This window comes from Cibotium barometz, chromosome 59, assembly GCF_041138505.1.
Source record: "Cibotium barometz isolate CiBa-2024 chromosome 59, ASM4113850v1, whole genome shotgun sequence".
In the NCBI taxonomy this organism is placed as follows: Eukaryota; Viridiplantae; Streptophyta; class Polypodiopsida; order Cyatheales; family Cibotiaceae; genus Cibotium; species Cibotium barometz.
The window spans coordinates 24,701,423-24,717,035 of NC_141104.1; the positions used below are offsets into that span (position 1 = coordinate 24,701,423).

The following is a 15,613-nucleotide window of genomic DNA, read 5'->3' on the forward strand; positions in this document are numbered from 1 at the left end:
GTCACTCTACCCAGTAAAGGTCCGTAACGAGCCTCAGACGACTCACGAGGTCGCAGGCTGGACACGAACCGCGGTAGCCGGTCGACGAGTGGCAGCCGCGTGATAGACGTCCAGCCTGGCTACTGACAAGTGCACCGTGACGTTCAGGCGCGCTGAAAATCTTGCCGAAGTCTATGCAAAATAAGAGTATCGGCGCAGTAGTATTATGCCATTTTTATTAGGGACAGGTCACAGCAGGGGGGAAATTTAAAAACCCCGGTAGGGAATCAATAATTATAAATAAGGAGAGCGATATTATATCTTTCTTTTCTTTTCTTTTCTTTTTGCAATTTGGTTTGAGCGGATGAATAATTATAAATAAGGAAAAGGTCCTAAAAGGTCGAAGCTGACAAGGCGGCATTCGAAGGGAGAACGTGGCATGATCACGTGGCAAATAGGAGGTCAGTTTGGATAACGCCCTGCAAGGTGGCGTTTACGTGGCACACCTCTTCCAGTTTCGTTGAAGTAGGTAGGAAGTGCCACTGCAGCTGCTCCCATTTTTGCCACACACTGTTCTCTAGAGGATCGCTTCAGACTCTAGCCCGCGATAGGTTTAATAACTTCTCTTCTCCGCTTCCCCCCTCCCCTCTCCGCCCTTCTCTCTCTCACACAAACTCTCTCTCTCTCTCATCGCTCCATGGACTCCGAAGCTGCCAAATCCTGCCATTCCGACGACAATGAACGTATTAAAGGCCCCTGGAGCCCCGAGGAGGATGCCGCCCTCCGGCAGCTGGTGGGGCAGTACGGTGCCCGCAACTGGTCGCTCATCAGTAAAAGTATCCCAGGGCGTTCGGGCAAGTCCTGCCGGTTGCGTTGGTGCAACCAGCTGAGTCCGCAGGTGCAGCATCGGCCCTTTTCGGCCTTGGAGGACGCGCAGATCATTCAAGCGCATTCGCGTCACGGCAACAAGTGGGCGACCATTGCGCGCCTTTTGCCCGGTCGCACAGACAATGCCATCAAGAACCATTGGAATTCGACGCTAAAGCGGCGGAGCAACGTGACTGTGATGGAAGAAGGAGAAGAATTCTTCACGGAGGTTTGTAGCAGCAGTAAGAAGCGGAACAGTAGCACCAACAGCAGCGAGCAGCAGCAACAGGTCAGCGACGGAGGTACGCTGATGTTGGAGGCCGAATCGAGAAGGTTAAAGGGGGTGAATCTGATCAACAGTAGCACTGTAAACTCCCCGGCTCGCTCAGCTAGTAGCAAGCAGCAGCAGCTTCACCGGCCACTGGCGGCCCGATCGACCGCATTCAGTTGCTACAGTGTGAAGGCTTTGAAGCAGAACCTAGAAGCTTCGACCAGCTCAACCACGGACCCCCCCACTTGCCTCAGCCTCTCTCTGCCTGGAAGGTGTACCACGAAGGAATATCTTGAAGCAGCAGAAGATCATCAAGGTGATCCGGAATGCTACGATTTTTCTCCCAGTTCTGTGGTTTCCCAACAACCCAAGAGTCCCCCCGACGTAGTTCTTCCACCCTCAGCCTATTGCCCTTTCCCATTCGTGTTTCCTGCTTCGTCGCTTCAATCCCATCCTGTTATCGCTGGTAGCTATTTAAGAGCTGAAGATGCGTTGGCCATGGTGAACGCTGCTGTGAGAGTTGCCGTTTCGCAAGCTCTTTCTCTTCTCACCCCTGCCTCCACCCCCTCTACCGGTTTTAGGATACCGCAAGCGCCCGATGGTTCAGTAAACGATCCTGTCGAAGCCTTAAACGAAGGAACTATGAATGCGGGGATGTTGGCTCTCATGAGGGAGATGGTGGCCAAGGAAGTGCAGAGCTACATCGCCGCTTCTTCCTCCTGCATCTCTTCTCCGCCTGATCACCCAGCTCCGTCTGCCGTAGCTCCTTCGATCATGAGAAAAGCTGCTTAAGAAGCGTTCCATTAAACGAGGTTATGTAAAGACGACCTTGTTGGAGCACAGCACAATGCCAAGCCCCTGTGCTCATTTACATATATATATGTATATAAAGAGCTCTCCCACCAACACAATTTGGTCCTGAAATTTAGTCCTCAAGTCGATTTGTGGGTTCACATTTTGCTGTGCGCGTGCTCTCGTTCATCAACGGAAAGGAACGACGTTTTCTGTATCGGAGGTCGAGATAGATTCATTAGGACAACTATTTTGCTAGAGTTTTTTCTCTCTCGTTCTTTTCTGATTTTTTATTTCGTCAGATCCAGTACGGTAAAAAAACGGGCTTCATCCAAACTGAGGCTGCACTCCAATCCAATTGTTTGTTCCCGGTTCACCTCGTGAGGTGCATTGGAGGGAAGGACCATGGCAGTTCGTCCAGAATGAAAACGTTGGAGCTTTATAAAAGAAAAAAAGAAGGAAAGATGGGGGTTTAGTAAAGATGAGGGGTTCAGCAGAAATTATGCTTGTTTTTTTTTACAATTTACGTTATTATGTGACGGAAGTCACTCAAATTAAAACTAAAGTGGCTGTATTTTACAGCAAAAATGCCCAAAACGGGCGTGATGCCCGTTCAAAGCAACCATGATCGAGCTCTTAGACGCACAAGGTCATATTTTCTTGTGCAACCAAGGGTCATAACAAGGTCAAATGTGCATGTGCTACCCCAATTTTTTTTTGTTTGGGTTGTCTTGATGATGACATGGCATATTGTACCAGCACTTTGTATGAGCGACAAGAGGGAGCAAGAGTGAGCCTTTGTCTCTCCCAGTGCTCACATAACCCGGTTCGTAGTGTAATTTTCTTGGTTGAAGTTCAAAAATCACAGTTGAAATTTCACATTGCCTTTAATTTTAAGGGATGAAATTTGTATATTTTAGTTATAAATCTTGGCATTTGTATGATTTTTAGTGTTTAAGTGTAAATCTTAGTTAAGCCTAAGCATTGTCTTTAATTTTAAGGGTTGAAGAAAAACCATTTTTTCAAGCACTGGTCTCTAGAGCCTTGGCTCTACCCCTTTTTCACATTGCCAAAATTATGGCTCTCTTTGAAACTTGCCACTAAATAATGTGGAATATCCTTAGAGTTCACAGGAAAGCAAAGCTTAACCATTGTGGGTTCCAAGCACTATAAATCCTATTGAATTTATAGGTTTTTAGTATTATGGCCACTTATTCTAGTCGCACGCAATTTTTTAGGGGGGAAGGGAGCTTTTACTGCATGGTGTTTGGTAATGTGGATTGATGAGGCTTAAGTGGCCCAAACTTGCTAAGTGTAAATGTTTTAGGAATAAAGTAACCTTGGACCCACCTTCGGTGAGTTTTGGCCTACTCTTAGACACTCACATAGAATAGATGTGCATGTCATTGTACCACTCGTAAGTTTCTACACACATATGGCTATTCACATAGTGTACACTCAAAGCCTCTATACATGTGTTTACGTCTGACAGATGCATGCGCACATGAAGCACATAGAACACACACACACGCACACATGCACATATAGTAAGAATATAATTGAATAAGAAGCAATATCCACAAAAACATGCAAAGAATGTCCTCGCTTTGTAGCAATGAAAAAGATCATTAGAAAAACCCTAAATAGTGAATCGATTGAACGTGTGTAGAAGGAAGGGTTGAAGAGGTGGCTCTATATTTTTATATTTTTTAAATTTATGTTTTTTTATATATGACATTATACTATTTGTTTACTTGTAGAGCCCACACACACACACACACACACGCACACACGAAGAATACACACTTGCACATACAAGAAGAAAATAATTGAATAAGAAGCGATATCCACAAAAACACGCAAAGAATGTCCTCACTTTGTAGCAATGAAAAAGATCAATAAAAAAAAACAAAAATAGTGAACCAATTGAACATGTGCTGAAGAAAGGGCTGAAAGAGGTAGGCTCTGTAAATAAATAAGTTATATAATGTCATGTATAAAACAACATAAATTTTAAAAATATAAGAATATAGAAACATGAACCTTTAACCCTTTACTCTGACATTTTTGAAGTGAATATGGTGTCATACATTCTTTTCTCTCTAACAAAATGATTTTACTCAAAATACATCCATAAAAAGAAAGGAAAAAGTGACAAGTGGCCTCATGTGGAGCTCCCTTTTGGCATGCAACCGTCTCTTGCCATGTGGCAGGGAAGGTAGCATGCTTAATAAATAACAAATATACATACATACAAAAATACACACATAAAAAATTAGGACGCATAACTTCAAGAACTTCAATAAGATACCTAAAATTATCACTAAGAAGCATCTAAGATTACTAAATAAGAAAACTTCAATAACTTTAATAACTTTTATGCGATACCTAAAATTATCACTAAAAATTAGAATGCATAACTTCAATATGATACCTAAAAATATTAGTAAGAAGCATCTAAGATCTCCTTGTATATAATGTTGCTTGTTTATAAGCCTATGATTCTCAAGTAGAGCTAGTGCTGACACACTACTGATGGGCCGAGGCAGATTTGCTGGGTAGAGACGATTGGGAATAGACTCAAACCCAAAGACTTATGCCCCCTTAGGATGTGACCGTGTAAGGCTAAGGTTTATAAAGAGTGATATCGAGTTATCGAGCTCCAATGTGCAAATGGATAGAGTTATCGAGCACCAAGCTCCATAAATTTTTAGAATGCTATGTCTAGTATGGTGAAGGATAGAATGCTAGGATGGGTGGATTCAGATCCATAAAATCAAGCAAAATTCTACAAGTATTTGTGAAGCAACATAAAAAATTAGTTACCTACCACACGAATGATGTGAAGATAGTAAACACATATAAGTAGATCCAAACAATTCACTCCATCAGAGGCCTCTCATAATTGCTCCGCCATGGGAACCCTCTCACAAGAGATCCCGTATACGAACACAAATTCAAGCTTACAATACCTTAACAATGACTAAACACATTTTCAATGCTCTCTCTCTCTCTCTCTCTCTCTCTCTCTCTCTCCCCCCGTAAAAAAATGCTTTTTTATCTTTTCCATTTAAAATAAAAAAATCTTTTAACTAATTTTACTCTCTCTCTCTCTCTCTCTCTCTCTCTCTCTCTCTCTCTCTCTCTCTCTGCCCCTCTAAAGCAAGAAAAAACAATTTCATAAAAGCTAATTCTACTCTCTCTCTCTCTCTCTCTCTCTCTCACTCACTCTCACTCACTCTCTCTCTCTCTCTCTCTCCTCTCTCTCTCTCTCTCTCTCTCTAAAGCAAGAAAAAATAATTTCATTAAAGCTAATTCTACTCTCTCTCTCTCTCTCTCTCTCTCTCTCTCTCTCTCTCTCTCTCTCTCTCTCTCTCTCTCTCCTACCTCCAAAGCAAAAGATATTTTTATTAAAACTAATTCTCTCTCTCTCTCTCTCTCTCTCTCTCTCTCTCTCTCTCTCTCTCCCCCATGGAAAACTCCTTTTTTATTTTTTCCATTTAAACCAAAACAAAAAAACATTTCTTTTAATTAAGGCTACTCTCTCTCTCTCTCTAAATTTTATTTTAATGTATTGTAGCAGATTCACATGCCTTATCAAGGAGGTCAAGCCTTCTAAATAATGGGCCAAAGGGCCATGGGCTTGGCCACATATGGGGGTGGGGGTGATGTGAGAGAATAATGAGTGTGAAAAGGGGAAAGACTATATAAGATAATTATAAGCCCTAATTACAATATATATAGGACGATTATAAGTCCTCATTATAAGTGAGTCTGAAAAGAGGAAAGACTATATAAGCCAATTATAAGCCCTAATTACAATAACTAATAACCATTTATCATTTTACTAATCACCTTCTTGCTCAAACAAGCTTTCATGTGGTGACCTTCTCTCTCATGAGATGGTTGCATGTGTACTCTAGTTTGAGTGCAAACCTTGTTTTAGCAAAGCTCAATGATGAACCACTTCAAATGAGGAATTTGAAGAGTGGGTGAATAAATTGGACTTCTACTTTGAGATTAATCTAAGAAGTGAGAAGGAAAAAGTTTACTTTGTTACTTTGCATTTGGAGGGATATGCCCATGCTTGGTGGAAGAACCTACAATCTCAAGGCTATGACATTACAACTTGGGATGCATTCAAAGATGAAATGAGAGAGGCCTTTATCTCTCAACTGTATAAAGACAAGTTGGGATGACTTGCAAACAAAGGCAAGTAGTGTGTGACTGAGATAACACAACAAAGACCTTTAAGTAGTCTCAAAACAACTATACCCATAAATATTTGAAGCGCTCATGCTACATGTTATTGATGGGTTTAGTGAGAACTTCAAGATTGTCAAGTATATCAAAGGGCCAAGGATGAATATTGGGGCTGACGTGTGAAAGCACAGAGGCCAACTACCTCAAAGAGGCCATGTTATTAGTGAAAATATACAAGGAGAAGTATGCACATACATGGTCAAAGGATTGAGAATGAATATTGGGGCTGATCTCAAACATAAAGGCATTGAACTTCCCTCAAAGAGGCCATGTTATTGGGGATGATGTGAAAGCATAAAGGCCAACTATAGTGTCCATGTTATGTGGGCCACAAATATATGCGGAGAAGTTTGCACTTACAAGGTTAAATAGAGGCAGAATGATTTGCCCTCTAGCATATATGGAAAGTCTACAAAGGATACTTCTACCATGCCTAAGTTTCTCATGATCCATGATAGTGATGGGAAATACAAATTACAAATTTGCAGTCTTTCTCTCAAAAGCCTCCTAATGGTGATGGAAAGCCTTCCAATGCTGCTAACAAGAGCAACTTTTTGTGAAGGAGGGCCCGCATAAATGAGTTATAAAGCAAAGGGTTATGCTATGAGTGGGATGAAAAGTGGCATAAAGATCATGCCAAATCTTGTAAAAGCACGAAATGTAACTCTTAACATGGTGCTTTTCAAGGTCATTCAAGAGGACAATGAGAAGGATGGAGAATTGTTTGTTGATGATTACCAAGACTTTGTGGATAAGGATCGTGATCATAAGCCAGATGGGGAGTTGCCTTTTGTGATGATGGCTTACCCACACCTATGTGTACTAGGGATGATCCATGCATGAATACCACCTTATGTACCTTATCTCATGATTGGTATGTGAGTTACAAGGGTGCATGCACCTTGAGACTTAAGGTATGTATTAATGGAAGGGTAAGTTATGTTTTGGTTTGATAGTGGGAGTACACATAGCTTTCTCAATGCAAAGTCCATGTGCAATCTTAAATTACAACCCATATATTTGGCAAATTTGTTGAAATATACAAGTGAATAGGGTGTGTGCGGGAACAGATATAAAAGCATTAAGCAACAACTGGCAGCTATTGGCAAAAAGGTAGAAGATGATGAGGCACTAGCAGTGCTTCTGAAGAGTGTGGACAAAGGTGAATATGAAAACATTGTAGCAACACTAAAGAATGCACCTGAATTGAAGCTACACGAGATAGGAGGAGCTCTACTAGAGCAAGAGAGCAGAGGCAAAGAGAAGAAATGGCTCGACTCAACAGCAGGAGAAGAAAAGGCATTCTTCACCCGAGGAGGATTCTCTCGAGGATGAGGACGAGGAAGAGGCAGCGTAGGAGGAAGGACCTTCACTTGCCACAACTGTGGAAAGCCAGGACACATGGCAAGAGACTGCTACAGTAAATCCAGTGGAGAAGGAACGACATCGGCAAACTTCATGGAGGCTCCTAAGGAAGTGGAGTCAGCTTTTCTGAGAGAGAGAGAGAGAGAGAGAAACCCCACAACCCAAATCAAGGAGAAATCAGTGGGATTAGATGCTTGGATGTAAACTCTATAAATTGAGGGATTGGCCTAATGAGAATTTACTGGTTCTTGATTATCCATGCCTACATTGAGCTATCAGTCACTAATCATCACGATTTAATTATCATCTAATCTCTTTGTTAATGATGTTGATTCTAGCATTTGATCCACCATAGCTCATCACATTGCTGTAATTTTAACAAAATTTGCATGAAGTTCAAGTCGCAAAAATGGATTATGGAATGGTGTGTTGTGATGTGGAGTTTGCACTCTCACAAGATTATATATACAAAGCTGATTTCCTAGTACTTGTGACATGAGATTGTTTTTGGATGTTATTATGGCTCTCTAGCCTGGGCACTTTACCATGAATTTGAACAAGGTTATATGGAGTTTATGCATGGTAACAAGAGTGTTACATTGCAAGGAAACCATGTGTTTAAGGTTGAGCTTGATTAATAGCACTTAACTCAAGAGAGAGCTTAAGAAAATGGGACATGCATATGTATTATATCTTTGTAAAGATTAGAACAATGTTAAAGAGAGCAAAGTTACACATGCTGGGATGGTTCAATTATTAAAAGATTATGAGAGTGTGTTTCAAATGCCAAGTTCTAAACACCTAAGCAGGATGTTAATCATGGGATAAAGTGTGCTGAATGCTAGGCCTACCAACAAGCCTCTATATAGATTATCAAAAGTGGAGAAGGATGAGGTGTCAAAGCAAGTTGAAGAATTGATGGACATGGGTTGGGTGGAGCCAAGTAAATCTCCCTTTGCATCTCATGTACTTTTATTGAAGAAGAAAGATGAAACTTTTTGTATGTGCATTGAATATAGAGACTTGAATAAGATCTTTATCAAGAATCTTTATCTCATTCCAAGGATAGATAATATTTTGGATGAGTTGAAAGGTGCAAGATTCTTCACCAAGATTGACTTGAGATCGAGTTACCAAATTAGGATGAAGAGTGGTGATGAGTACAAGATGGCATTTAGGACTGAGAGGGGTCTCTATCACTTTATGGTTATACACCGTTTGGGTTATGTAATGCACCTACCACTTTTAAAGCTTTGATGAGGCATGCTTCAAACTTTCCTCTTCAAGTTTGTATTATTCTTCCTTGACAACATATTGGTGTATAGAAAGCGTGAAGAGGAGCACTTGGTTCATGTATGTATGGTGTTGGATGCACTGAGAGCCAACCAATTGTATGCCAAGGAGAGTAAATAACTAGTACCAATGGCATGATTATCACTTTATTGAAAAGATGCAGGGGAGAAGAGAGCTTGAGCTCTTGCAAGCACAGACACACTCACAAAACCCTAAAGGAGAACACACAAGGTGAGAGGCTGAAAATCTTCTTCTTCTTCACACAACACTCAACAACACTCAACACACCATATACAAAGATAAGAGTACACACCATATGAAAAGGTACTCAACCAAATACATACTAGGTTCTCTATAGTGTGTACCCAACTAAATGAGTTGGCACTATAACTATGCCAGTCTCTAGAATGGCTGTCACACAGCCTGACATCCCACTGGCCGCATATCACCCATGATCTCACCAACCATGCCAGTGGTGTAAGTGTGGGGCCTATCCCCCAGGCGGGTCATCAGTGTCCACCGCCTCACTAGATGAGCTTGATATCTCAACACTCCCCCTTGAGCTCAACTCCATCTCATGTACACCAAGTGAAGCCCTAAATGTGCGAAGTTTCTCTGTATCCAATGCTTTGGTGAAGATGTCAGCGACCTGATCCTATGTGCTGACATAAACAAGGTCAACGTCTCCTGCCAAAACCTTCTCTCTGACAAAATGGTAGTGGACCTCTATATGCTTCGTGCGAGCATGAAAAACTGGGTTCCTGGCCAACTGTATACTGCTAATGTTGTCACAGAAAATGACAACTTGTCTATCCACTGATAGACCCAAATCTGCAAGTAGCTTTCTCAACCAAGCTACCTCACATGCTGCCATAGTAGCACCTCTGTACTCGGCCTCTGTATACTGGATAGAGCAACCGTAGGCTGCTTCTTGCTGCTCCAAGTCATAGCAGCACTTCCCAAAGAAAACATGAAGTCACTAGTAGATCTTCTATCTGAGATACTATCTGAGATACTACCAACCCAATCAGCATCTGTGTACCCATGTACACATATCTCTGTCCCAGTTTCATAAAATAGTCCACAATGCAAAGTAGACCTCACATACCTCAGTATGCGTCTCAATGCATCCAAATGCGGCTTCCACGAGGAACCTGCATAAACTGACTCACCAACCCAACCGCATGGCTCAAATCTGGCCTGGTGATCATCATGCAGATCAAGCTTCCTACTATGCGCCTATACATAGTAGGATCCTCCAAAATCTCTCCTGAATCTGCACTCAACTTGCCATTCTGATCTAATGGCACTGAGATAGGCTTACAGCCTGTCATACCATACTTGGACAACATGTCCAAGCCATACTGTCTTTGCAGTAATCCAATACCATGTGGTGACCTAATCACCTCAATGCCCAAGAAATATCTGAGCTCCCCCCCAGATCCTTCATCTCAAACTTCTGTCTAAGCAAGATCTTTACATCAAAGATCTCTGCATCATGGTCCCCTGTAATGATAAGGTCATCTACATAGATGACAACAAGCACAACCCCTCTATCACTATGTCTCACATACAACGAGAAATCTGCATTGGCTACATGAAAGCCAATAGTGGCAAGATATTCAAAAATCTTGTCAGACCATGCTCTTGGTGCTTGTTTTAAGCCATACAAGGCTTTCTTCAACCTACAAACATCCTTAGGGGGTGACTCACATCCTCATAACAAACCAGGTGGCTGCAACATATACACCTCTTCGTACAAATCCCCATGTAAGAATGCATTCTTTACATCCATCTGATGTAAAGACCATTGCTTTGACGCAGCCACCACTGCTATCACAACTCTCAATGTTGCCATCTTGGCAACTGAGCTGAAAGTTTCCTCATAATCAATGCCATATGTCCGCATATCCTTTGGCTACCAAGCTAGCCTTGTACCTGCTTATGCTTCATCACTGTTATGTTTTACTTTGTACACCCGCTTGCATCTAATGGCTTTCTTGCCTTCAGGCAATTGCACTAAATCCCAAGTCTCATTTCCATATAGTGCATCCATCTCCTCATCCATAGCTTTCTCCCAACACACATTTCCAACAGCCTCATCAATGCATGTGGGCTCTACAACCTGCACAACTTCTGCCATGTATGCATAGTGATGTGCCACATAACCATCATAGGTAAACCTATGCATAGGATTCTTCACTCTCCCAGATCTTCGCAGCTTTGCATTCATGGCTTCCATAGCCTTCTTTACACTAGGTGTTCTCATAGCTGGTATTCTAAGATCCTCATTAAGGCTCATCTCTGAGCCACTAGACTCTCCATCAACATGAGAATGCCCTGCAAAAATGTTAGGCATACTAAGGGGCTCAATCACTTTCTCTTTGCCTTTATGTGATGTACTAATCACATTTGCAGGACTGGTATTATGACGCAGCCTGCCACTCCATGGTCTATCAACTGAACCACTAAATGAGGACTCTCCTGGTCCACTCAAAGACTGTGATTGCTGACTTGCATTCTGTGCAACCACATTTCCACTCACATCAGCCCCAACAACTTCTTTTTCAGTAGCATACCAGCTGCTCATCTCATCAAAAACAACATCCCTGCTTACCCTCAACTCACGTGTAGCAGGGTTACAACACCTGTATCCCTTTTGCTCAAGGGAATATCCAATAAACACACATTTTTCAGCTTTTGGATCCAGCTTAGTTCTCAGCTCATCTGGCACATGCACATATGCAATGCATCCAAAGACTTTCAGATGACATGTTGCATAACAAACAACCTTTCATTATCCTCATTGTTTCTGCTCAAGGATGCATAGTTGTTTTGCTGCAATTTCCCATTTTGCATGTCAGCCTGTTTCTTAACAATCTGCCTGCACATGTCCAGGCTTACCATAATAAAAGCATCCACGTGTATCATTATACTGCCTTTGCCAATTTCCACGACCTCTTTGGCTCCCCCTGGCTCTGAATTAGCCTCTTCCACTTGCGTGTTGTTGTTGTGAATTCTGGGACTGTTGTTGCTGCTGCTGCTGCTGTGCTGGCCATAATTTTGATTACCTGTTCAGCCACCTCCTTGGCCACGTCCACGGCCTCCTCTACCTCGTCCTCTTCCTGAACTTGTGTAGAAGGCCTGTTGCTCTGAACAGTTTTTGTTTTGTGATGAAGACTGTTGGTCTTCACCCAAGATCTTCTCTTCTATAATCAACATAGACACCAAATCTGTGAAATTGGGAATGTTTTCCCGAGTCTGAATAGATGTCTTGAACGCCTTGTATTGTGGCTCGAGACCACGTAGACAGACTTCCACCTTATCATCATCATCTACTGAAACGCCAATAGATGCAAGGGATTCTATAATACCCTTGATCTTCAATGCATAGTCATTCACAGACATACTCTTTTTCTCCACAGTATGAAGTTCATTCTTCAACTGTACCTTTCGTGCCTTGGTATTCGTTTCATAGAGTTTTACCAAGGTGTCCCACTCCTTGGGGGACTTGGCATCCTGTATGTGCCCAATCATGGTGTCTTATATACTGATAGAGAGCCAATACATAACTTTTCTGGCTCCTTGGTTCCAATCCTTGAACTCTTTCACATCTGCAGCAGTCGGATTGATCTCCGGTATCTCCGGTGCCTCTTCATGCTCACCTTCTGTATAGTCCCAGTAACCCTTTCCCATTAGAAAATTTGTGAACCTGAACCTCCAAGCATGGAAGTTGTTCTTATCAAGCTTCTCAGCAACAATCTGGTTTATGCCATCATTTGACATCTTGCCAGACACACAAATTTACCAGAACCAGCACTCAGGTTTGTCCTGCACAAACTGCTATATTTTTCTGAAACGGTACTGTACTACACTCAAATGTCACAACTAGTGACCTCAATGTGCATACATACACCCAAATGGCAACTGTTGACCTCCTTGCAGCACACACAATGTCTGCACAACCAATCTGTCTTCCTGCAGGTCTTAAAATAGAGTTCTGCAGAGAATCGACGACTTACCCGTCGCAGTGCTCGAAATCGCCTGATTTCTGAAAAACAGAGGTCCTAACACGCCCAAAACGCGTTCTCGGCCCGAAAAATTTTGTCCGATAGCTTTAGGAAATTTTGTCCAATAGGAATTCCCTAAAGAGCTGCAGTATACCCACGGTATATACAGGTGGTCACGGTCCTTGGTGTTATAAGGCAAATGTCATCATATCTAGGCCTCAAGCAAGTCGGGGATTCCACACAATTACGGTACTTCCATCTAAAACCCCAATTTCCAATTTATGAATTTCCATTTTGAATATCAATGTGTATGAGTTTCAACACTCAATTACAGTCTCTCACTGGTAATTCATAAATTTTTGACATTTATTGCTTCTTGGTTTATCAAATTCAACCAAATTCCTCTGATACCAGCTGTGAGATCCCTGCCCTCTCTGCGCATCGATACTCTAAAATAAGCATATTTTCTATTATCCTCTAAAAATCCTCTACAGATTGGAGAGATTGGAGCTTCTCTCTCTCTCTCTCTCTCTCTCTCTTCAACCTTCTTTGGAACTTTCCTCAACATACTAACCAATTGATTGGTTGGGGGCCTCTACTAAAACTAGAGAATCAAGCAAAACAAGAGGTAAAGTGTGACTTTATGATTTTTTTCTTCTTCTAAATGTTTTTCACTTCTCAACCCCTCTCAAGCTTGAGAAGTATTCAATTGAATGGTTCTTCAATGCAAATGAAGCTCTCCGATGAAATCACATAAAGTTTACATTTATGCTTAATTTAGAATGTTTATTAAGCATATCTCTCTCTTTCCCAAAGAATGGTCATTTCTATGACCAATTCTATATTCAAATGATGCTTCTCATGGAGCAATTCTTAATTTTAAAAGTAAACTCTATGCTAGTCAAATTAGAGGCCAAAGAAATGGCTTTTTAGTGCTTTTAATGTTTTTATACTTAAATTATGATAAACTTAGGGATTAAATCCATAAATTGGATATTGATCCAAACGATAGTTATTCTATCATATTGTATTAACTAAACCTTATGCTTTTCAAATTTATTGAAAATTATCAGTAATAGTAGTGGAGTTATGGTAAATTTTTTGAAAAATTAACACATAAATCATTTTCATGCATAATATGAAAAGAGGACGTCCTACCATATTCTAGGATTAGTCATCCTAGGTTAATTGAATAATTCTCATCATAACCATGGAAAATTTGATTTTTAATATTTATGCATAAATAGTTAATTAGAAAAAAAGAGGAATTTCTAGTAATTTCATTTTTATGATTAAAGAGAAATTCCCATGGCAATAGAAATCCATGTATTCCAATGGAGAAAGAGAAAAATTTAGAATATTAAAATAATAAATATTTTATTTAAAATTAAAGAAGAATTTTAGTTAAATTTATTTTTATGCATAAATAAATTTAAATGACAAAAGAGGAATTTCCACCATATTTGGAATTTAATCATTTAAATGAGAAAAGTGAAATTTCTAGTATAATGGAATTAATGGATATTTTTATTTAATTTTTAAGAGAAAATTTAGTTAAATTTATTTTTATGCATGAAAAATTTAAATGATAAAAGAGGAATTCCCTATAGCTTTACTCCCGCGAAGAAAGCTCTTTAATCAGAGATTGTTTGCCAGTGCCTCTCGTAGAGCTCCCGACAAGGGTGTAGTCGCCAACACAAATAGGGAACAGTGGATGAAACTCTTACCCTCGTACCGCTTCCTATGCTTCTCTTGCTTGCAGTTCAGCCCTTAGCATGGACCAAGCTCTGATACCATGAAAAGATGCAGGGGAGAAGAGAGCTTGAGCTCTTGCAAGCACAAACACACTCACAAAACCCTAAAAGAGAACACACAAGGTGAGAGGCTGAAAATCTTCTTCTTCTTCACACAACACTCAACACACCATATACAAAGATAAGAGTACACACCATATGAAAAGGTACTCAACCAAATACATACTAGGGTTCTCTATAGTGTGAACCCAACTAAATGAGCTGGCGCTATAACTATGCCAGTCTCTATGGTGGCTGTCACACAGCTTGTCATCCCACTGGCCGCATATCACCCATGATCTCACCAACCATGCCAGTGGTGTAAGTGTTGGGCCTATCCCCCAGGCGGGTCATCAGTGTCCATCGCCTCACTAGATGAGCTCAATATCTCAACATTTATTTGATGTTATGTGATGGACTTCATGAAAACATCATGGATTGTCTACACATTTCCACCCAGGTAGAAGCTTCATAATACTAGGATGCGGTCACCCCATTAGGAAGAGGGGTATGTTATAACCACTCCATAGGTTATGGTTTCAATTGACCAACCTACCATAAGTCGTGTTGCCATCTTACCCGCTCAAACAAGCACTTCTATTTTGTAGGCACTACAACATATAAACTTATATCTTGCGCTTTTAATGTCAAATAGGGAAAGTTTAAGGACTTTGTGTACATACTTGCTTAAGACTAGTAATAGAGGCCGGACCATTTTTTAGTTTGGCCAGCCTACTGTGAAAACTCGTCACTTGTATACAAGTCATTTTTTACACTAAGCAATACAAAATCATTCCCTTATAATAGAGAATACTTGTGAGCTCCCCTCTTCTCCTCTATTCTCTCTTGCTTGTATGTTATTCAATCTTGCTTGCTTGATGGATGCATGCTAGATAGATTTGTATATAGGCCCAAGAACTTCTCCACCATGAAGAATCCCTCATCACCCAAACACATGCCAAAATCCATAAGTTAGAAAC

General features: G+C 40.9%; 1 protein-coding gene across 1 annotated transcript; it reads left to right on the plus strand.

The window, feature by feature from the left end:
* Nucleotides 1-224: 224 nt before the first annotated feature.
* On the plus strand, nucleotides 225-2,778 carry LOC147605645 (transcription factor MYB77-like). The gene has a single exon (XM_086793401.1). The coding sequence runs from the start codon at nucleotides 677-679 to the stop codon at nucleotides 1,907-1,909; it is 1,233 nt and encodes a 410-aa protein (XP_086649527.1). The 5' UTR covers nucleotides 225-676; the 3' UTR covers nucleotides 1,910-2,778.
* Nucleotides 2,779-15,613: the final 12,835 nt, after the last annotated feature.

Coding starts and splice junctions, on each gene's coding strand:
- LOC147605645 (XM_086793401.1), top strand. CDS start 677: ATGGACTCCGAAGCTGCCAAATCCTGCCATTCCGACGACAATGAACGT.